Here is a 20,662-nt window from a genome sequence, read left to right on the forward strand (position 1 = left end):
GTCGGTATTGCTGGGCTCGTTATCAGTCTCCGCCTAAGCTAGTTGAGAAACTGGTCATCACATGTGCACTTAGACCGGAAAGGCACTAAGGAAGGAAATCCTAAGTTGTCATTTAGTCAAGCAGACTTGACATGGTGATGAGAAACTCATGATGTTGGCTTGCACTTGCTAGTGTTGGGAACCCCCGCGATATTGAGCTTGGTCCCTCAATATCGCTAGATGATAGCTTACCGTGTCTGCCAAACACCCTCGCTATCATGCCCTTTGTGTTAGTCTCATTTCGGTCCCAAATGCTATTTATGCAAAGTGTCTAGATTTGCTCATTTGGCATATCTACGGAATGTAGAGATCGGCCTGAACACAATGGTGTTCGTCCCGTGTCCAAATTCGCATTCTAAGGACATTCCATATTTAGTAAGTTTCGAGCTTGTCCCAGAGACTAACTCCTGATACTAAGGGAGGCTTGGGGTGAAAGCCCAAAGCGTGTGTTCCTCAAGGGGGGGGGGGCTATGGGGGGTTCCAAATGTCTAGTAGGGATAGTGGGTAGGTCGGGCATGGCCGACCAACCTGAGGCATAGTCTAGCTCCCGCTTGCGTGCCTGTCCTTGTTCTGCGTCCGGCTTGGGTCTAAGCCCAAGTTCCATTCCATGCTAGCTGGTGGAGTACCCATATCCTCACATTAGGCCACCGGTATGCTAAAATAGCGCCAGACTTCGTTTGGCTCCGTTTTGCGTGCTGGTCCTAGCATTGGGATGCTGGTTGCTCCAGGACTGTTCCAAGTCGCTCCGGGCCCCTGTCCCTTCGCTCCTTGGGCTGTATGCTCGGGAGTTGCTCCGTGGTTCGGTTCCATCACTCCTTGGCTCCATGCTTGGGAGTTTGGCACCATTCGTTCGTTCAGTGGCCCAAAGCCCTGAACCTCGGGTTCCTATGGACATGTGGCATGTGACACATGGCATCTGTCATGTGGCACAAAGAAGGTTTAGGTTCTGCTTCGTGGTGTTATCCTATGGTAAATCACCATAGGATAAAGGGTCAAAACCACGTGCGCTATAGTCACGTGACTCTTACCTTGAAAAACCACTAAAAATGACACATGTTACATGGCATGAACAGTGTGCCACGTGTCATCCGCTCCTAGAAGTCATCTTGTGACACTCGAAAAAAAAAAAAAAGAAAAAATGACCACTTTTTCATTGTTGATGTTGCAGGAGTCACACCACTTCCAGATTCTAAGCCTGAACACTAATACATGCTGTGGGGTGAAAGCCCAAAGCGTGTGTCTCCCGGGGGGGGGGCTGTGGGGGGTTCCAAAAGTATAGTAGGGATAGTGGGTTGGAGGAGTCGGGTAGCCGAGGTGGAGTCCGAGTCCGGGTCCGAATCCGGGCGAGCGAGTGCTCTTCACGTGGTATATTGCGTGCGGGGCGAGCTCAAAGTGGGCTTTGGCTTCTGGCTTTGGCTCGTGGCTCTGCTTTTGCTACCTGCAACATCACACTCCCTGCTCGCCACCACAATGCGCATTGGGATGGGTAGCCAGGAGACTCGGATCTTTGCATGCGGTGGTGGTGGGCTAGCTGGCAGTTAATCCTCCTGATGTGGGGTGGTGTGTGCCTTTGGTAGAGGGCTGCAAACCTATTGCTGTGGTGCAACACATGTGCTTGTGACGGGTCCTGGCCAATGCTTCGGCAGAACCGGGAGACTCGGACGACCAACATGTGTGGTGCGCCACAGCTCGGGCTAGCCTCTCGCTTTTGTGTGTGTTTTGGGGCAGTGAGGTGTTCACACCCCCTCCCAAGCACACACCCCTTGCTGTGCTGTAACCATTGAGTCCGGATCCGGGCGGGCAAAATTCCCTCGTGTTTGAACGTGGGTGAGCTCGGTCGCATGGGGGCTTAGTTGGTGCTTCACAGCCAGGGAAGTGACACTCTAGACATCTACCCTTTTGTTAAAAATGCACGTGACGGGGGAGCAAGAAGTCATATGCTCTGTGCTATTGAGCGACCTTTTGGAATCTCGGGCAAGGGATGTATTTCTACCTAAGAAAACCTTTGTTAAAAATGCATGTGACAGAGGGAGCAAGAAGTTACATGCTCTTGTGCTACTCCTTGTTGTCCCTGATGGGTGATGGCTCCACTTACTTGTGATGCTGAATGAACTGATGTTCCTGGTGTGACCACCAAGTCCAGATCCGGGCAGGCAATTCCCTTGTCTTGAACTTGGGTGAGCTCAGTCGCATGGGGGCAGCTGGGTTCTGAGGTGACCTCCTTGGTGGTGAGTAGCAAGTCCTTAGAGGGACTATTTGCTTCCAGCAGATGGAAGTTTGAGGCAATAACAGGTCTGTGATGCCCTTAGATGTTCTGGGCCGCACACGCGCTACACTGATGAATTCAACGACTGCGTGCCTGTGCCAAAAGGCTCGGGTAATCTTTTGAAATTTCATCGTGGGGATAGATCATTGCAATTATTGATCTTCAATGATCTAGGGTTTAGGGTTTAGGGTTTAATCCTTTTGCGAAAGGAATTTAGGGTTTAGGGCGCATTTTAAAGGAATTATTCTGATTGAGGATCAGGCTTATTGAGCATGATCTTCAGTTGTCGCTTCGCGCTATGGGATATCATCACCATTCTCTGCAAACCGATGCGTTGACGAATTCCTTGCTCTTTCTTTCTTGATCCGAAGAACATGCTCCACAGCGTGTGATTCACGAGCTGGATCGGCATGATTCTTACACGCTGCCTCTTCCAAGCCAATAAATCCGCTTCAAACGGCATGCTATGGATCAGCTCCTCAACGTGTTCCAGCTTGCTGGCCCAACCAAGGAGGTCCATCATGCATAGATAGTGATCCAGGGTCTGTTCCATGTGGAAATCCGCCTGCATCCCCAAGAAGTGCTTCCAGCCTTGCCAGTACAATCCTCCATGGCTGCAAGCAACCAACACAGCAATGAACGTAACATCCACAGGCTCAACCCCCTCCATCACCATCCAGCTGAAAAATTCAACAGCTTTCTCAGCTAGCCCGTTTTGAGCGTGTCCCAAAACAATACTCGTCCAGGCTACCGCATCCCGTTCCTCCAATCTGTTAAACACACTTCTAGCATCTTCCAGCTTTCCACACTTGCAATACATGTTCACAACTCCCGTCCAACAGTTAAGTCTTGCTCAAACCCTGCTTCTTTCACGCTTTCGTGCAAAATTCTGGCTTTTGCTGCTGAAGATGAATTCGATGGATTCGCACACGCGTCCAACAGGCTCACGAATATGACCTTATCGGGCTGCACACCTTCTTGGTCCATTTTCCTCTCGAGGCCCTCCTTGCGTGCTCAGTCTTGGCATATGCACTAAACAGTGCACTACAGAGCACCACATCGTACTGGGGAAGCTCATCGAACAATTTCCGAGCGCTCTCCACGAAACCTTTCTCTACGCTTGCGGAGATGATTGAAGTGTAAGAGGCGATGGACTGCTGCGGCATTCTCTCTAAGGTGATCGTGGCGTCTTCAAGATGCCCCAGACGGGCATATGCGTGCACCATCACAGACCAAGTCACCGAATTGCGCTCGGGCGCTCTTCTGAAGAGCTCCTCTGCACACTGCATATGGCCGTTCTGGGCATACCCAGTGACCATAGCGTTCCACAGCACCACGCAGTGGAAGCCATTCTATCGAAGATGTTCAGAGCGCAATCAAGATACCCCTTGAGGGGATACGCGCTCACAACAGCAGTCCAGGACCCTTTGTGGCATCTCCCTGAAGACGCACAGCGCCTCCTGGAGGTTCCCATGTTGGGCATACGCCCTGATCATGGTGCCCCCGGGTCTTCTGCGGCTTCTCCTACAACCGCCCCGTCTCGCCAGAGTCGATGATTACGAGACCGGAGCCTGTTACCTGCAAGCTGCTGTTGCTGCTCAAACTCTGGGTCCTGTTGGGAGGATGATTATTTGGGTGTCATGTTATGTCAGTCTGAACAGTGTTTCTGCTCTTGATCTTGCTGACCAGCAGCTCAGTTTGTAAAATGATAGTGACCATTTGTTGAAAGTATAATATCCACCAATGATTCTTTAGTGCTGATTTCACCTTTGAGGAGGTAGTTTTCAAGCAAAAAGAGGTTTGATTTTAATCCCCACCTAGCATATCAAGTTATCAACTATAGCAAATGCTTAATATTTTAAATTTGTTTATCTACTTAGAATATTTAATATTATACAAATGGAAAAAAAAAAGATTAAAAAAATAAAAATAAAAATTACAAAGTCATATATATTTTAAACAGCTCAGATCCCGTGGCTCAGCTACAGGAGCACGCATGGCGCACCTGTTTCAGTCAGGTATGAGGTTCTCTAGCTGTTGGCAATAGCTTGGTCGCCTGATATCACTATACATTTTACAAGTGATTCAACACAGGAGTCATGCCGGAAACAAAAGGTATTGTTGGCTGGCCATGCTCGAACATTCCTCGGTCCTTTGCAGCAAATGCCGCGAAAGGGCATTTGCTGGAATGCTATATTTTGGGTGGTAGAATATTGGTAGTATATTCTTTAATTTTGGTTCCTAGATTCGCTTAGGGTTTTTGGAGCTCGGCGTCGATGATCATGGAGGCCGTCTGCATGCCTTCCAGGAGGCTTGTCCATTGAGACCATAAGCAGCCACCGTTGCACTCCAGGAGCTTAGTTCAAGCAGTTGAATAGCTCCTTGGCAACGCTCACAATTCCGCATTCCCCATACATGTTGATCAAAGCTGTTGCAACTCCTGCTCCTCCACATTCCCTGACATTGCTGTGAATCAGTTCACTAGTTTGAACTGATTCACATTCTTTCAAACTGGTAGCTCGCTTCACCCCTGTTTCCCTCAAGCTATCCAGAAACGCCTTTCTCTACGTTTATGTGGTAATGACTTCTGGAATGCCCTTCTCTTGCAATCGCTCAGCAAAAACTCTGCCCCGCAACCGTGTCCGAGATCTTTCCTCACCTCTTTCTCCTTTGTGCATTCCGCCAGGGAGACCGATTTGACGCAGAAGCCGTCTAGGAAGGGGCGCCTGGCGTCGGCGATAGCGGCCAAGGTGAGAGCCACAAAGCTGCCTCCGTCTTGGGTCGCTCACCAAGTATATGCGATGAAGAACAGGTTTGTCACCACAAAAACCAGGAACCAAAACTGAAGAATATACTACCACCCTATAAACATACGGATAAAAGTAACGTATATTCTACCACCAAAAATATAGCATTCACTTTCGCGGCATTTGCTGCAAAGGACCAGTCTGTTTAAAAAACTTCCTGAATTACAGCATTCCTTCATGATCATTCTTCAGCAGCTCCACTGAAAACGCAACCGAGCCAGCCAAGTGTCTCCAGTTATGGCTTCAGAGCATCTCAATGAGAGCAGCCTGTTCCCCAGCTGCTCCGAATTCGAATCCTCCACTGGGGCAGAAGGTTATGGTGTATCCCCCACCGGTACCGCAGGTGAAGGTACTAGTCTCATCGTCGTAAGCGTAACTGTAAGCCTGTGGACAAGCATGCTTGAACACCTTGGAGAAAGGCGTCGGCGGGCAAGTCTCGGGCTTGTCGTGCGCTCCCCTGCAGCAGTAAGCATCCGTTTGGAAAACCTCGCAAGCGCTCTTGCAGCCGATCACCCAGTTATCCTTCCAGACTTTCAGTTCGTTCGGGCACATAGCGTTCAGGTCGCTGTGACAGCCAGCGGACTTGCAGTTCCACTCCGGGTTGATTCTGAATGGCAAGTTGTAGCCGTACTCGGCCAAGGTGGCGGGAGGGACAGCATCCGAGTTCTGAAGCCTGCCCCAAAGAATTTATACTAGCAGAAGAGCCGTAGCGAACTTGTCCACTACTCTGCGATGTCGATCAACTACTGGTCCTTCGAAAGTCTTCAATGTGATATACGTCAAGTGGCTTCAGCCCTCCAGCAACTTTACAAGGACGTCCTGATATAAAAATGTTTTGTGACTCACTGTACTCCTCGTCATTCAGGAGGGCTCGCTAGTTTCTCCACAGAAAGACCTTTCCACCAGCTCTCCTGTCAGCCAGAGTTAACTTGCCAAGAGCAGGTGTTGTCCTTCAAACAGTTTTGCGACTCACTGTACTCGTCGTCCAGGTGAAACAGTTTCACCTTGCTTGACCCGACTTTCATTGGTTGCAGTCTCGGATGGCCTTCCAGAACTATAAATGAAACCGGCTATATCCAACTCCAAAAGGTTTCCATGAGCAAAAACTTACCTGCAGCTGGGTCCACAACGTTCGTCGTTTATATCATTGTCCTCACTATCGCATCCTTCTCGGATTTCCAACAGTGAATGCACATGATCTGTAGTCCCACTGCGGACTAAAGCAACGACCTTTATTACTCAGAGAGAGTCAAGTAACTTACGCTGCTGTGCTGGCTACTTGCTGGTGAAAAGTCCAATCGGGATAAGGAAGAAGACAGTTTGTTTGTAGCCCCAAGCTCTTCAATGGCAGCCTGCAAGCAAGAATGGGATCTCCTCTCAAGTAGTCAAACACGAAAAAATTACCTCTTCAGTGGGAAGCACGACGCCCATCAAGCATGATCTTCAGTTGTAGTTCCTCACCCATGCATTCACGAACTCTTTGCTCTTTCTTTCTCGAGCCGAAGAACATGCTCTGCAGCGCGTGACTCACGAACTGGATCGGCATGATTCTTACACGCTGCCAGCAGAATCTTCCAAGCCGATAAATCCGCTTCAAACGGCATGCTATGAATCAGCTCCTCAATGTGTTCCAGCTTGCCGGCCCGACCAAGGAGGTCCATCATGCATAGATAGTGATCCAGAGTCTGTTCCATGTGGAAATCTGCCTGCATCCCCACGAAGTGCTGCCAGCCTTGCCGGTACAATCCTCCATGGCTGCAAGCAACCAACACAGCAATGAACGTAACGTCCACAGGCTCAACCCCCTCCATCACCATCCAGCTGAAAAATTCAACAGCTTTCTCAGCTAGCCCGTTTTGAGCGTGTCCCAAAACAATACTCGTCCAGGCTACCGCATCCCGTTCCTCCAATCTGTTAAACACACTTCTAGCATCTTCCAGCTTTCCACACTTGCAATACATGTTCACAACTCCCGCCCAACCGTTAAGTCTTGCTCAAACCCCGCTTCTCTGACGCTTTCGTGCAAAATTCTGGCTTCTGCTGCTGAAGATGAATTCGATGGATTCGCACACGCGTCTATCAGGCTCACGAATATGATCTTATCGGGCTGGACACCTTCTTGGTCCATTTTCCTCAACAGCTCGAGGCCCTCCTTGCCGTGCCCTGTCCGGGCATATGCACTAATCAGTGCACTACAGAGCACCACATCGTACTGGGGAAGCTCATCGAACAATTTCCGAGCGCTCTCCACGAAACCTTTCTCTACGCTTGCGGAGATGATCGAAGTGTAAGAGGCGATGGACTGCTGCGGCATTCTCTCTAAGGTGATCGTGGCGTCTTCAAGATGCCCCAGCCGGGCATACGCGTGCACCATCACAGACCAAGTCACCGAATTGCGCTCGGGCGCTCTTCTGAAGAGCTCCTCTGCACGCTGCATATGGCCGTTTTGGGCATACCGAGTGACCATAGCGTTCCGCAACACCACGCAGTGGGAAGGCATTCTATCGAAGATGTCCAGAGCGCAATCAAGATACCCCTTGAGGGCATACGCGCTCACAACAGCGGTCCAGGATGCTACATCCCTCTGCGGCATCTCCCTGAAGACGCACAGCGCCTCCTGGAGGTTCCCATGTTGGGCATACGCCCCGATCATGGTGCTCCCGGGAACCACATTCTTCTGCGGCATCAGCTCGAACAATCTCCTGGCGCCCATCAATTTGTCATTGAGGACGTGCGCAGCGATCATGATGTTCCAGGAGAAGACGTTCTTCTTCCCAATCCTGCTGAACGCCAGACACGCGTCCTGCAGGCTCCCCAATCTGCCATACATGTGAACCAGCAAATTTCCGAAGAATGTCTGCTCCTCCCATCCCAGTTTCATCAGCTCCGAGTGGATCTGCCTTCAAGCTGAGAGAACTGTGCATTCCCGCAGCAGCGACACATACCCGGCCCTTGAAACCATGTTGCTTCCATCTCAAAGTTTTCAGCTCACTTGCTTCGAGCAAGAATTTACCTAGAATATTTCTTTTGTTTACATCCCACGCCGAAGTTAGTGGGAAGCAGCAGAATCCTCAACAATAAAAACCATTTGAGTACGAAATTCTGCAACCATTTGAATTTCCTCTTGCTCCACGCCACTGAGTACGCACAATAGAAAGATAAAGGTTACTCTTCGTGGCGTCTCTTTGGATGAGTTTATCGACATTGTTTCAAGAATAAGTATCAGCCACGATACTTGCTTGGAGCTCTGAATCCAGTATACAGCACAGGGAGGTAAATTCCTGAAATTTCCACCACGGTACGCGGCTTCTCGCTTGCGTGTGTACTTCACTGCGAAAAACAAATTCAAGACTCCAGGACCAAAACGAAAAGGGAAATTCACTTACAAGAAATGTAGCAGGCGAGGATCAGAGCTGTCCGAATTAACGTTAGAGCCGTATGTCCGTTGCCTCATAAGGACTTCATGGTCGTCTTCAGGAAATGGTTCCGTCGGGTGCAGGTAGGACTTCATCAATGACCTCCGCAAAAATCCAAACTCTCATCCACATCCATATGCTGAGCAGAAACACTTTTGTATGGAGCTACTGAGGAAACGCGATATTTCGGAAGAGAGGACACTCAACACATTTCTCAAGACCCCGCATTTCGTGATGGAGATGAAGTCGCTTCTGAGGTATTCAAAACTGCTAGCACATCCAGCTAAGTCAGCACATAAAATAAACGACAAACTCTGATCCTTTGTAGGAAAAGCTTCTCCTTGGTCGCCAGAAGAGGCCCCCATGCGGTTAACACCCTCTCCATCCCAAGGTAGTTGGAGTCAGCAATGTTGGAAGTCATGATACAGTGAAACTTTATACTTTATACTGCCTTCAACTGATCAGCAAGCAGTCAAGCATCCTGGCAGAAGAGTTGCTAGGTGAAAGACACGAAACATCTTCCTTAGTAACAAAAGAGAAGGAGTCCAGAATGAACGTGAAACTGCGACCATGCTGGCTGAAGAGACTTTCCATGGTGTTCTCGACAGGACCGTCTGCACCACCTGCAGCATTGGGACCGAATTGAGCAAAGGACGCTTGCCCAATGCCGACAAATGGCTGATCAACCATAGACTGCTGTAGCACAGCCATTTGATGAAAGATTTCCTTCCTAGGCGATGTAGGACAGAAAAGAGCCTGCATGCAATAGTGGTTGTAGCCGAGTGCTCTAGAAATCCGCATCTCTTGAGAACATCCCAGCCTGCTGCGACAGACACCCGTCTGTCATAGCATCCGATTACCACAAGGCAATGGCGACCTCTACTGCGTCTCGGCTGAAGAGCTTCAGCAGTTCCAGGATCATAAAGTTCTGGACAGACACTTGAGCGTTGTTGTCGTTCACCAAGACCCGCACCTTGCCCGAGTAGCCGCAGAGATTACCTGATGCAGCAAAACACAAGTCGTAGAGCTTGACATCTTGAACCCCGGCCATGCTCCTGACACTGCAGTAGCTCACCAGCCTGCATCTCTCACAGACAACTCCTTCAACGGGTTTCGCACAACGCCCGGACACAGGCAAGAGCGCCTGGCCGTTTGGCATCGCCTTTGATGAAACCTTCAGCTTTGGCCGCGGTGTCAGTGAACAAGCCGCATTCTTGCTGGCGGGAGAAGCTTGACAGCTTCCTGTTGGAGCTCAGGCTTGCTGTTCGCCATCAGTAGTTTGTACAGGCATTCCACTGCTGCGTCATCCTCACCCACACTGTGTAAAGAGCTCTTGCCTTGTGGAAAGTTGCCTTGACATGGAACTCGTCGTTCTCGAGAACAGCGATGCCAGAGCATTCGGGAACTCCCCCAGCTTTAGATAGGCCTCCGCGCATTTCAGCTCTTTGGAGGCAGTGTTTTTGGGAATCATCTCCCCACAAAGTGCGTTGCCTTTAGTGCCTGGAGCCTTAAAGTTCCTGTTGATGATGATGCTCACCATGCTCCCTGCTCTAAACCTTAAACCCTAAGACGATTGATTTAGGGTACCCTTGCCACGTTATAATGTAAAAAACTCTATTTATAACTCCAGCTTTGATGACCCAAAGCACAAATTTTAAAATAATCTAATTGAGAATATTCTAAGTGTGTTTTGCCCAATCAAACAAGAGTGTTAATAAGATTGTTTTATTATTTAATTTATGTTAGCAAATAAAAATTCATCTTCCCACTGGGGCTTAAGTGAACTGATGAAGATCACTGACTGGTGTTCCACAAAAGAGCAATGATCACATCTCTCATATATTTATGTACATTCTGGCCTTGGAATTATAGCAATAAAAAAATGGACCTTGGCTATTAAAACTCGAAAATAAAAGATGTTAGAGGTAAGAAAGTTTACAAATATATTATGTTTAAAAAAAATTTAAGTTTATATTTTGAAGTAAATCGTTTAAATATGATATTTCAAATTAATAAAAAATGATGACTGGAGAATCTTTCACCTCCTGTATTGTGTATAATAAAATACACAACACAGGAGGTGAGAGATTCTCAACTCATTCCATGCTGGAGTTCAGAATCTGATGGTACAGGCGACAGGGTCCAGAAACTTTCTGGGCGGAAAGAAAGTTGGGCCAAATGTCACGTCAACATTATTTCATGACAAATCACTTCACAATGAAGAAATTATAGAATGGAAAAATCGTTTATATTCTGAACCCCAGAGGGGCTACTCAGATCCGTGTGTGCCCTGGCGTCCATGGCTCGGGATAGACTTGTCTGGAGGCAATGCTATGGAATTGAGGAGTTTGAGAGATTTCTGGCAGAGAGTCAAGGGAACTTGATGGTTTCTCTTCCTGGGATGCGGGTGCTGCTGGATGGGCTGCACAAGGTTGAGTGGGGTGAGCTTCTTAGTGAAGGGAGAGTATCAACAGAGCGAGTGAGTGAATTGGTGCTGCAGTTGAAAGCCAAATTCTCCAGCTTATCGCTGCTGACCATCCTCATCCATGTGGGCGCATTGCTCCGTTATGTCTTTGCTGACGACGAGTCAAGGCATTTCAATCCGAAAAATGAGTTTGCAGCTGTGTTTCTGGGAGAGGATGGGGATTGTCTTGACTATCAGCTTACCATAGCAGCTGTAGCGAAGAGTGTGGGTTTCCCTATTGATGAGATGCGGGCGCTGAAGGAGGGCATTGACGATTTCCATGGAGATTTTCTCGGCCCCTCAGATGAGGTTCTCAGTCTTGCTGCAGAGCAGCAGCAACAACAGCACCGCTTTGAAACGGCTTACGATTGAAGGGTGAGTGAGTGAATTTTTGAGCACTATCGCGTGACGGTCATTTAAACAGGGGCAATGACCTGGTGAAGCTGCCGCTATCCAGCTTTCAAGAGCTCTGCTCCTCCATCTCAACCCTGCCATGCCCGCTGGATCGGTTGGTATTCTGGCACATAGATTTGGGTTATGACAACAAATTGATGGACGCAATATGCCCATTATTCCTTGCGACTGCTGGCATAGGGCTATACTCCGCTGGAGAATTGGGCGAGAATGCCATGGAGGCTCTAAGCAAGGCTCTGGCGTCTCCCAAGTGTGTGCTGGAAAGGCTGTGGATTTCTGACAAAACCAGATTAGGAAACGAAGGGTTGGATGGTCTGCTCAAGCACCTTAGTCCGGGCAGCAGTGCTAGACTGAGGAGCTTGGGTTTGATGACAGAGGAGCAGAGGTTCTGGCACGGGCAGCAGCAAGTTCCAAATTGCAGAGCCTGGAAGAGCTGCACCTACAATATGACCATATAGGTGACAAGAATTTCAAGCTTTTATGTGAGGCTCTTCAAGGGGGCCATCTCCCTCACCTGAGTGTGTTGCGCCTGGAGCTTAATGGGATCGAAGAAGAAGGTGCAACGAGTTTGGGTGGTGCTTTGGAGAGCGGTAGCTGCTCTTTGCACAGATTGTGCATCACTTGGAACGACATCGGTTACAAGGGAGTGGAGTGCCTCATGAAGGCCCTGCCTAGCAGCAAAATTCAAGACTTGACATTATCAATAGGGATGCCAAGGCGGGAGGATTCTGCAGAGAAATACTACGCAATCGTGGGAACAGCACTGGTTGAAAATCCACAATACAAGCTGACACGCTTAAGTTTAGGTTTTACATACAGACTCGAGGCTACAAACATTCCGCAAGTATTTATTGATGGTCTGAGCGAGACGCGCACACTTCAAGAGCTAGTTATAGAGGACAGACTGACGCCAGATGCTCAAGCGAGGCTTGGGGCCCATCTGAGACACTCAAGCTTGGTACGACTGGACTGTAGAACATTTGAGCATGAAGATCTATTCCAGGGAATGCTGGCAAGCAAGATACACAAGCTCAACATATGGGTGACGCCACAGAATCTGGATATGGTCTGTTACTTGATTCTTGGAAACCCAGATTGCAATCTTCAAAGCCTGGAAGTCGGGGGAACCTTGGACATGTGGATGCAGAAGCAGATGCTGGAAGCACTAGATAGGAATTACCAAAGCCATCTGGAAGAACTCTACGTGACAAAGGGATCAGAAGCCCTGGACGCAAAATGCAGTGAACTGTTGAAGCGGAATTCCATATTTCGAGCTGCTAGAGCCTCAAACAAGGAGGCTTATATGGCAAAACTGTTCTTGTGTGGTCCAACTCAGGCTGGGAAGATCACCATCAAAACAAACATCAGTCGCAAAAAATATTTGCCACTCCCAGCTTGCCTCCAACGACACCCTTCAACATCTGGAATTGAGTTGCAACCCCTCTCCTTCGCCTTCAACAACACTGAACAGAAGCTGCTGATTTGTGATATGGCTGGCCAGTATGAGTTTCATGCATTCCACCACTCTTTCCTGAGGGGGTTCGACAAGAGCATGTTCTTGGTAGTATTGAGAGTGGACAACAGTGTCAACCGCAAAAACTTCACTACTGTGCTGGTGTATTGGTTGAGGTTTATTCCTTCCCACAAGCCGTCATCATCCAAACGGAAGCCTAAAGTGTTTATTGCACTCAACCTCTTCAGTGAAAAAGTCACCTTTGATACACTTGTGGATGAGGTGGTTTGCATAATTGGGTAGTACCGGGGGATTTTGGACATTGATGAAAACATCTTGAAGGTGAAAGCAATAAAGGCAAGGACTTTACAGGTTTTGAAAAGCAAATTAAGAAAGTCTTTACAAATATTACTTTCACAACAACTCAGAGTGTCCCTGGCTTGTGTGAAGATGCCAAAGAAATGTGCATACAACTGAAGAAGAATAAAATGCAGATTGTGGAAGTGCAAGATATTGGCAAACAACTGCTGGTGAAATATCAAAAACAGATCAAAACAAGTTTGGATGAGGCTCAGAAGCAGAACATGATCAAATTCGTGTTCTTGTTCCTGCATGACTTGGGAGAGGTGGTTTATTTTGATTCCATTTCAAAGTATGCCATCTTAGATGTGGAGTGGTTTATTCGAGATGTGATCAGCCTGTTTATTGATCCCCAGAAGATAAATATCTCATCAAACAGCCAACAACAGATGGTACAAGACATACATGCAGTTGCAGATAAACTATTCAAACATTGTCAAGGAGAACAAGCCAAAGTCGAATATATTTTTCAGTGCCTGTATGAGATGGGTGTGCTGATACCCATAGACGATGGCTGGACTGGGACATGGAAACCTCTACCTAAAGAAGTTGCTTTACCAGCACTTTCAGGCATCCAGCGGTCATACGCCCCATTTGACAGAAAACAAGGGGAGAAGTACAAGTACTGGGGCAGGAGATTGGAATGCAAGGATGTCACGTTTAAACTCTTTCCATCAGGTAATTTAGGATTAAAATTGTATTTCAACTAACAGATGAATGTTGTGTGACAGGTATCTTTGCAATGATTCAAGCCAAACTTCATAAAGAATGTAAGAATCCAAGTTTTGATGTTGGAAGTGGCTGGGTATCGTTCAATGAAGATAGGCTTGGGGTATATGTGAGGATAGGAGGTGATACAGATTCATGGACAGACAGACAATGGGTGGAAATCATGCTTTTGGCACCTCAGGATGGTAGTATGAAGGCTGAGGAGCTGATGATGAAGATCAAGAATTGTGTTTTAGATGTTTGCTTTGGTGAGCTGGAAATTGGTGAAGAGAAAGTTTTGAAGACTAGATATGTTGAGAGGAGAATGCACCAACCACATAGTGAACCAGAAATTCAAAGAATTCAACACTTGAACTCACCTGAAGTGGCTGTCCCGCTTTCACAAACTCAAAAAGAAGCAGAGGAGAAAGGCCTCCAGAAGAGAGCTATTGATCTCATTAAAGTCTGTCAGGATTATGAAAGGTTTGTGAAGGTGGTGTACGACACTCCCCCGCTGGATAATCACATTCTAGAAGTACCAAGGGACATTGAGAATGAGGATTTTAAAAAAGTGCTCATTTACATCCAACAGCGATTGGACCGCATGGAAACAAGCTTGGAGTCTATCAAAGCAACACTGGATAAGATAGAGAACATGGGAAGACAAGTGTTGGCACACAGCTCCAAAATGTTGCACTCCCTCAGAGTAGAATGTCCACGCTATCCATATCTGGTAAGTGAGGATAACAAGTTCATGAAGTACGTAGAGTTACGCCATAAGGTGAGAGTCCGGTACCATTGCGAGTATGCTGAGGGGAGTCACCCAGTAAACAACACAGAAGGTATGACAGTGAAGGTGCCAAAAGACTGGCTGAAAAACTGGGCTCCGATGCTCATCCCTGGACTCATAGTGCTCTTCATGGGGATCAACGTTGCAGCAAAACTATTGCATGTGGATTCATTTGTCAACGGTCTTGTGTGGATTCATTTGTCAACGGTCTTGTAGATGTTCCCACACAAGAGATGCTGAACTTTCTCAGGAGTAACATGGGTAGGGAGACTTTGGATATAGAAACCTGGAAGAAGCTGAACCCGACAAAAGGAGATATTGAACAAGTGTTTGAAGTGGTGCGGCAGCAATGCAATGCAAGAGATAACCTGGAGATAGAGAGTATGATGCGCAAGTACTGTGGTCTGCAATGGCATACAGGTGCAGGTGCATGGCTTTGCCAGAGCCACTATTTAGAACTCAATTCAACCTACACGTGTAGTTTCAACTGAGCTCTAAACAGGTATGGTTTTATTTGGCAGAATTTTCATTCCTGATGAGCGTATTTTCAGGAGACGCAACCCGGGCCCAACGTTTTGCACAAAGCTAAATTTGTTTGTCTTCCGGATGCAAGAGGCGTGAAAGCCCCGACAGAGTAACATTCTCGACGGAGTTATCTACCAGGCACAACTACTGTCGTAACAACGTCGTTTGCACAGCAGAGTGGAAGTTTGAACAGTTTGTTCCTTTAATTTGGCTTCTCATTGGCTTTCTCTGAAGTTTCTGCCAAGGTGGAGAAGATCAGCTACGGTGGGCTTTTGTTGTACTGTCTTGTGGATGTTCCACGCTGATGCTGTGCCTCTCAGATGACGAAAGCAAAAAAGCCGCCAGGAGTTTAGGACGAGACTTCGTTGATATAAAACAGGTCGTTAAGGTTCAGATTGAGATTCCTTTAGAAGGTAACTTGTCTATCGGTTGTCCCATTTGCTGCTATGATAATGTTGTATATTTGTTGCAGCTTCCTCCTGCCCCTGCGTGACATCCAATGCCTCCGCCAACTGGTGGTTTTCCTGAGCAACACCCAAATCCCAATGCACAAGTCCAACCGTCTTGAGCAATACGAAGCCCCTCAAAAGCAGGCTGCGACTGACCAGGCCCCAAAACGGTGTTCTACGCGTTGAAAGCTCGAAAACTTTCAGGACGTAGACTCGAGGGACTCGTGATCTGACATTTCTGTTTCCTCTGGATCGTGAGCTCCTGGAACTGCTGGCAAGATGTTAAGTACTGTCGAGTTGTCAACATGTCCCTTGTACCCAACATCCCGCATTCTTGGCCTGCGCATGCTGGTGGTGCTGCTAGTGTGAGACATGGTGTAGCAGAAGTTAGAGACAATAACAAACGAGGATGGTAAACTACTTTCTCCAGGCGGTGGTAAATTTGCACGATATGTGAGTTTAAGTTGTTCTTTTGGAGTGCCTGCCTCGAGAGGGACTTGATTGATCAGAATCCAAACCTTGGAGATGATTTTGAGGTGCGCTGCTACTTCAGGAGGTTCTCTCAAATCGCAAAGTTGTTTGGCCCTCGTTGAAAATTCCGCTTGCTGGATCCACCTTGACGGATTCATCCGGCTCCACATCGACATCGTTAATTTAACATTTTTATTTATGTGCATTGACAGCATTATACAAAAAGTTGTGATTATACAAGGCCTATAGATCCAGCTAGGTTTGCTTATGTCAATAATAAATTTCATTGTGACCTCCCAGATTATTGTGAAGATGGAGATTTTATTTGTGCATGGAAGCTAGGAGAACCAGGTGGTTTTGGTGCACATTATTATGCATGCACAAGTAATCAATGGGTGAAATTTAATTATGCTTTACTTTTACAATGTCATGATAATACAAATTCACAAGGTTGTGCATGCTGGTGAAATATAATGTCAAAAACAAAAACTTACAACAAGAGCCATCAAAAACTTCAACCAAATGCAATAAAATAACTTCTTTTTATAAAATTTAGGACCGGATCATCAACCAATTTACAAAGTCGCCAAAAGAGTTTCCATTACGTTCCAAGCATGGTCAAATTAAAGATGAAGAGACCACCTGGAGGTGTACTGCAGTTGCTCAAAGTGAAGCATGATCTTCTGTAAACTGGGCAAACATATAAACAATTTGGTTGAAAACTAGAAAACTTGGGGACCACGGGACCAGTACTACGGGCTGAACAGTCGTCATCACCTGTATGGAGGTCCTCTGCTGTACATTGACAATCAAGCTTAACCAAGATGGGCTTCTGATCCTCCAGAAACAACAGCTGCCTGTGAAAGAATACAGATTATGCTGAATTGAGCAAGAGGAATGGTACAAATTATCTGTAGCCTACCTGAAGGAGCCTGGTTTTGATAACCTGCACGACATGTTGCGCCTTGGAAGTAGGAATTTGAAGAGGTACTTTGCCTCTGTCGGCTCCATGGTTGAAATTGATCCTTTGCTTCACATTTACCACTTGATGTTGACGGTGTGCGTTTCACGGGCGAGTAAGCAGAGCAAGGCAGAAGAGCAAAACGATTACCAGGACGGCTCCCAGTGCAGGATTCTGCTTAAACAATCTGAGGGGGCGGTGCAGTGTCCGGCTCGCATTTCGTGTAATTTCCTGACCTGCTTCAGCATCTGCTGCCATCGCCTACAAGAGGACAAGAGGAATTTCACAAAACCTAAAAGATTGGAAGATTCACTCACAGAGATCGTAAATGCTGCTCAATCCACTCCACACCGCGGAGATTCCTGATTTCGGGAGATATTGGAGTTCTTGCGGAAAAAATCAAAATGTACCTGATGTGCTTCCCGAGCAGAACCGGAATCTGTGGAGATTGCGCCGAAATCTGTGGAGATTGCGCCGAAATCGATCAAGGAACCTACACGCTCGTCGAGGAGCGGCGCATTGTGAGCTCTTCAGTGGGCTCCAAACTCATGCAATTGACGAGAATATACTCATTCATATAGCATTCCAGCAAATGCCGCGAAAGGGCATTTGCTGCAAAAAACCGGTCTGTTTTAAAAACTTAAAAAGCCAGCATTCCTTCATGATCATTCTTCAGCAGCTCCACTGAAAACGCAACCAGGCCAGCCAGTATCTCCAGTTATGGCTTCAGAGCTTCTCAATGAAAGCAGCTTGTTCCCCAGCTGCTCCGAATTCGAATCCTCCACTGGGGCAGAAGGTTATGGTGTATCCCCCACCCGTACCGCAGGTGAAGGTACTAGTCAAATCGTCGTAAGCATAACTGTAAGCCTGTGGACAAGCATCCTTGAACACCTTGGAGAAAGGCGTTGGAGGGCAAGTTTCAGGCTTGTCGTGCGCTCCTCTGCAGCAGTAAGCATCCGTTTGGAAAACCTCGCAAGCGCTCTTGCAGCCGATCACCCAGTTATCCTTCCAGACTTTCAGTTCGTTGGGGCATATAGCGTTCAGGTCGCTGTGACAGCCAGCCGACTTGCAGTTCCACTCCGGGTTGATTCTCATTGGCAAGTTGTAGCCGTCCACGAGCGAGACGTCGTAGAAGTCTTGGTTACCGTGGCCGTTGAGCTGGAACTCGGCCAAGGTGGCGGGAGTGACACCACCCGAGTTGCCGCAGTTAAGTTTGTCGCCGCAGTCGCCCGAGTCGCAGTGGCCGCGCCCGTTGCCGTCGAAGTTGCAGCCTCTACGGCCCCAGAAACGGCCAGCCCAGTCTGCACCGGGGTTGAGGTCATGAGACTGCCAGGAATCGAGTTTAACACCACCGGTTCCTAGTTGTGGCTTCCCGGAGTTGGAAATCCAGCCAGGCCACACTGTGAAGGGACATTCATTGTAGAGGCGGATCCGAACGCAACTAACACCTGAAAAGAGAACGACAATTCAGAAACAGAATTGGAAATTCACCTGAGGAAATGCAAAACAAGTGTTACCTTCAATTGCGAGAAGAAGAGCAGCCAACACAGCCAGCAATCTCACTCGATGAACCTCCATTTCTCTTCAGCTTTCTAGTTCTTCACTTCTTTCGATTCTGAGGATTCTGAGGACTGCCCCAAAGAATTTATACTAGCAGAAGAGCCGTAGCGAACTTGTCCACTACTCTGCGATGTCGATCAACTACTGGTCCTTCGAAAGTCTTCAATGTGATACACTTGCCAGGAGCAGGTGTATCCTTCAAACAGTTTCCGTACAGGGTACCTTGCTTGACCCGACTTTCTTGAGTTACAGTCTCGGATGGCCTTCCAGAACTATAAAGCAAGTGCTTGAAACCAGCTATATCCAACTCCAACAACTTTCCATGAGCAAAACCTTACCCGTAGCTGGGTCCACAACGTTCGACGTTTATATCATTGTCCTCACTATCGCATGATTTCCAACAGTGAAATGCACATAATCTGTGGTCCCACTGCGGACTAAAGCAACGACCTTTAATACTCAGAGAGAGTCAAGTAACTTACGCTGTTGTGCTGGCTAGTTGCCGGTGGCTAGTCCAATCGGGATAAGGAAGAAGACAGTTTGTTTGTAGCTCCAAGCTCTTCAATGGCAGCCTGCAAGCAAGAATGGGATCTCCTCCCAAGTAGTCAAACACGAAAAAATTACCTCTTCAGTGAGGCTCATCAAGCATGATCTTCAGTTGTAGTTCCTCTCGCTTCTCGCTATGGGATGTCATGTGTGCAACGCAGCCAGCTTGATAATAAAATCACTATTCTCTCCAAACCCATGCATTGAGGAATTCTTTGCTCTTTCTTTCTCGAGTCGGAGGACATGCTCTGCAGCGCGTGACTCACGAGCTGGATCAGCATGATTCTTACAGGCTGCCAGCAGAATCTTCTAGCATCTTCCAACACACTTCTAGCATCTTCCAACACTTGCAATACATGTTCACAAGCCCCGTCCCAACCGTTAAGTCTTGCTGGAACCCCGCTTCTGTCACGCTTTTGTGCAAAGTTCTGGCTTCTGCTGCTGAAGATGACTTCGATGGATTCGCACACGCGTCCAACAGGCTCACGAATATGATCTTATCGGGCTGCACACCTTCTTGGTCCATTTTCCTGAACAGCTCGAGGCCCTCCTTGCCGTGCCCAGTGTTGGCATATGCACTAATCAGTGCACTACAAAGCACCACATCGTACTGGGGAAGCTCCTCGAACAATTTCCGAGCGCTCTCCACGAATCCTTTCTCTACGCTTGCGGAGATGATCGAAGTGTAAGAGGCGATAGACTGCTGCGGCATTCTAATCGTGGCGTCTTCAAGATGCCCCAGCCGGGCATATGCGTGCACCATCACAGACCAAGTCACCGAATTGCGCTCGGGCGCTCTTCTGAAGAGCTCCTCTGCAGGCTGCATATACCCGCTCTGAGGATACCCAGTGACCATAGCGTTCCACAGCACCACGCAGCGGGAAGGCATTCTGTCGAAGATGTGCAGGGCGCAATCCAGATGCCCCTTGAGGGCATACGCGCTCACAACAGCGGTCCAGGACGCTACATCCCTCTGCGACATCTCCCTAGAGACGCACAGCGCCTCCTAGAGGTTCCCATGTTGGGCATACGCCCCGATGATGGTGCTCCCAAGAACCACATTCTTCTGCGGCTTCTGCTACGACCGCCCCAGCTGCACCGCTCCGCCACACCGTCTCGCCAGAGTCGATGATTACGAGACCGGAGCTTGTTACCTGCAAGCTGCTGTTGCTGCTCAAACTCTGGGTCCTGTTGAGCTTCTGCCCTGCTCAGCAGCAGCATCCACAAGCTCACCAATGGCACCAGCATGATTCCTTGTTCCTTGCCTCCCTAAACTTCCTGGACTCTGGAGGTCCTGAAGAACCTCCCGCTCGAAAATGTGTTCAGAGTTGTACCCTTGTAGAGTTGATAACCTGTGAAGATAAGCTAATACGTGAGGTAAGAGGTTTTAGCAAAATAAAAAATAAAAAACAAAAATAATAAGAAAAAAAAAA

General features: G+C 47.9%; 5 protein-coding genes across 8 annotated transcripts; 1 reads left to right on the forward strand and 4 right to left on the reverse strand.

Moving 5' to 3' along the window:
- Nucleotides 1-2,546: 2,546 nt before the first annotated feature.
- Nucleotides 2,547-3,801, reverse strand: LOC112340847 (pentatricopeptide repeat-containing protein At4g02750-like). Its single transcript, XM_024659967.1, has 3 exons — nucleotides 3,691-3,801; nucleotides 3,280-3,603; nucleotides 2,547-3,113 (listed from the first exon to the last, which is right to left on the reverse strand). The coding sequence occupies exons 1-3, from the start codon at nucleotides 3,799-3,801 to the stop codon at nucleotides 2,547-2,549; spliced, it is 1,002 nt and encodes a 333-aa protein (XP_024515735.1).
- Nucleotides 3,802-7,075: 3,274 nt separating this feature from the next.
- Nucleotides 7,076-8,893, reverse strand: LOC112340848 (pentatricopeptide repeat-containing protein At2g35030, mitochondrial-like). Its single transcript, XM_024659968.1, has 3 exons — nucleotides 8,698-8,893; nucleotides 8,348-8,442; nucleotides 7,076-7,969 (listed from the first exon to the last, which is right to left on the reverse strand). Exons 1-3 carry the CDS (start codon nucleotides 8,891-8,893, stop codon nucleotides 7,076-7,078), a joined length of 1,185 nt encoding a protein of 394 aa, XP_024515736.1.
- A 4,401-nt stretch (nucleotides 8,894-13,294) lies between these two features.
- Nucleotides 13,295-16,226, forward strand: LOC9639801. The gene is made up of 5 exons (XM_024660016.1): nucleotides 13,295-13,897; nucleotides 13,951-15,219; nucleotides 15,269-15,506; nucleotides 15,563-15,655; nucleotides 15,715-16,226. Exons 1-2 carry the CDS (start codon nucleotides 13,321-13,323, stop codon nucleotides 14,931-14,933), a joined length of 1,560 nt encoding a protein of 519 aa, XP_024515784.1. The 5' UTR covers nucleotides 13,295-13,320; the 3' UTR covers nucleotides 14,934-15,219; nucleotides 15,269-15,506; nucleotides 15,563-15,655; nucleotides 15,715-16,226.
- A 459-nt stretch (nucleotides 16,227-16,685) lies between these two features.
- Nucleotides 16,686-17,626, reverse strand: LOC112340860. 4 transcript variants are annotated; one of them, XR_002990322.1, is made up of 4 exons: nucleotides 17,534-17,626; nucleotides 17,441-17,485; nucleotides 17,085-17,384; nucleotides 16,686-17,019 (listed from the first exon to the last, which is right to left on the reverse strand). XR_002990322.1 is itself a non-coding variant. In XM_024660004.1 (3 exons), the coding sequence occupies exons 1-3, from the start codon at nucleotides 17,171-17,173 to the stop codon at nucleotides 16,764-16,766; spliced, it is 258 nt and encodes an 85-aa protein (XP_024515772.1). In that variant the 5' UTR covers nucleotides 17,174-17,626; the 3' UTR covers nucleotides 16,691-16,763. The 4 variants fall into 4 exon arrangements, 2 of the variants coding, with proteins under 2 accessions (XP_024515771.1, XP_024515772.1); XR_002990321.1 differs by having other exon boundaries at nucleotides 17,441-17,626; XM_024660004.1 differs by having other exon boundaries at nucleotides 16,691-16,852; nucleotides 16,940-17,019; nucleotides 17,085-17,626.
- A 31-nt stretch (nucleotides 17,627-17,657) lies between these two features.
- LOC9639737 (pathogenesis-related protein 5) lies at nucleotides 17,658-19,424 on the reverse strand. The gene is made up of 3 exons (XM_024660001.1): nucleotides 19,308-19,424; nucleotides 18,641-19,255; nucleotides 17,658-18,571 (listed from the first exon to the last, which is right to left on the reverse strand). Exons 2-3 carry the CDS (start codon nucleotides 18,699-18,701, stop codon nucleotides 17,850-17,852), a joined length of 783 nt encoding a protein of 260 aa, XP_024515769.1. The 5' UTR covers nucleotides 18,702-19,255; nucleotides 19,308-19,424; the 3' UTR covers nucleotides 17,658-17,849.
- Nucleotides 19,425-20,662: the final 1,238 nt, after the last annotated feature.

This window comes from Selaginella moellendorffii, unplaced genomic scaffold, assembly GCF_000143415.4.
Source record: "Selaginella moellendorffii unplaced genomic scaffold, v1.0 SELMOscaffold_71, whole genome shotgun sequence".
Lineage (NCBI taxonomy): Eukaryota > Viridiplantae > Streptophyta > Lycopodiopsida > Selaginellales > Selaginellaceae > Selaginella > Selaginella moellendorffii.

What these genes read in the sequence shown, in the direction of transcription:
- LOC9639801 (XM_024660016.1), top strand. Translation starts at nt 13,321, where the DNA reads ATGTGCATACAACTGAAGAAGAATAAAATGCAGATTGTGGAAGTGCAA. An exon ending in GTTTAAACTCTTTCCATCAG is followed by an intron (nt 13,898 to 13,950) that starts GTAATTTAGGAT and finishes GTTGTGTGACAG; the next exon opens with GTATCTTTGCAATGATTCAA.
- LOC112340848 (XM_024659968.1), bottom strand. Translation starts at nt 8,893, where the DNA reads ATGGGGGCCTCTTCTGGCGACCAAGGAGAAGCTTTTCCTACAAAGGAT. An exon ending in CGAAATATCGCGTTTCCTCA is followed by an intron (nt 8,443 to 8,697) that starts GTAGCTCCATAC and finishes TGTTTTTCGCAG; the next exon opens with TGAAGTACACACGCAAGCGA. An exon ending in GGATTCAGAGCTCCAAGCAA is followed by an intron (nt 7,970 to 8,347) that starts GTATCGTGGCTG and finishes TGGGAGGAGCAG; the next exon opens with ACATTCTTCGGAAATTTGCT.
- LOC112340847 (XM_024659967.1), bottom strand. Translation starts at nt 3,801, where the DNA reads ATGATCAGGGCGTATGCCCAACATGGGAACCTCCAGGAGGCGCTGTGC. An exon ending in AGCGCGTATCCCCTCAAGGG is followed by an intron (nt 3,604 to 3,690) that starts GTATCTTGATTG and finishes GGGTATGCCCAG; the next exon opens with AACGGCCATATGCAGTGTGC. An exon ending in GAGGAAAATGGACCAAGAAG is followed by an intron (nt 3,114 to 3,279) that starts GTGTGCAGCCCG and finishes ATGTATTGCAAG; the next exon opens with TGTGGAAAGCTGGAAGATGC.
- LOC112340860 (XM_024660003.1), bottom strand. Translation starts at nt 17,173, where the DNA reads ATGGAGCCGACAGAGGCAAAGTACCTCTTCAAATTCCTACTTCCAAGG. An exon ending in TCAAAACCAGGCTCCTTCAG is followed by an intron (nt 17,020 to 17,084) that starts GTAGGCTACAGA and finishes ATTCTTTCACAG; the next exon opens with GCAGCTGTTGTTTCTGGAGG.
- LOC9639737 (XM_024660001.1), bottom strand. Translation starts at nt 18,701, where the DNA reads ATGGAGGTTCATCGAGTGAGATTGCTGGCTGTGTTGGCTGCTCTTCTT. An exon ending in TCTTCTTCTCGCAATTGAAG is followed by an intron (nt 18,572 to 18,640) that starts GTAACACTTGTT and finishes TTCTCTTTTCAG; the next exon opens with GTGTTAGTTGCGTTCGGATC.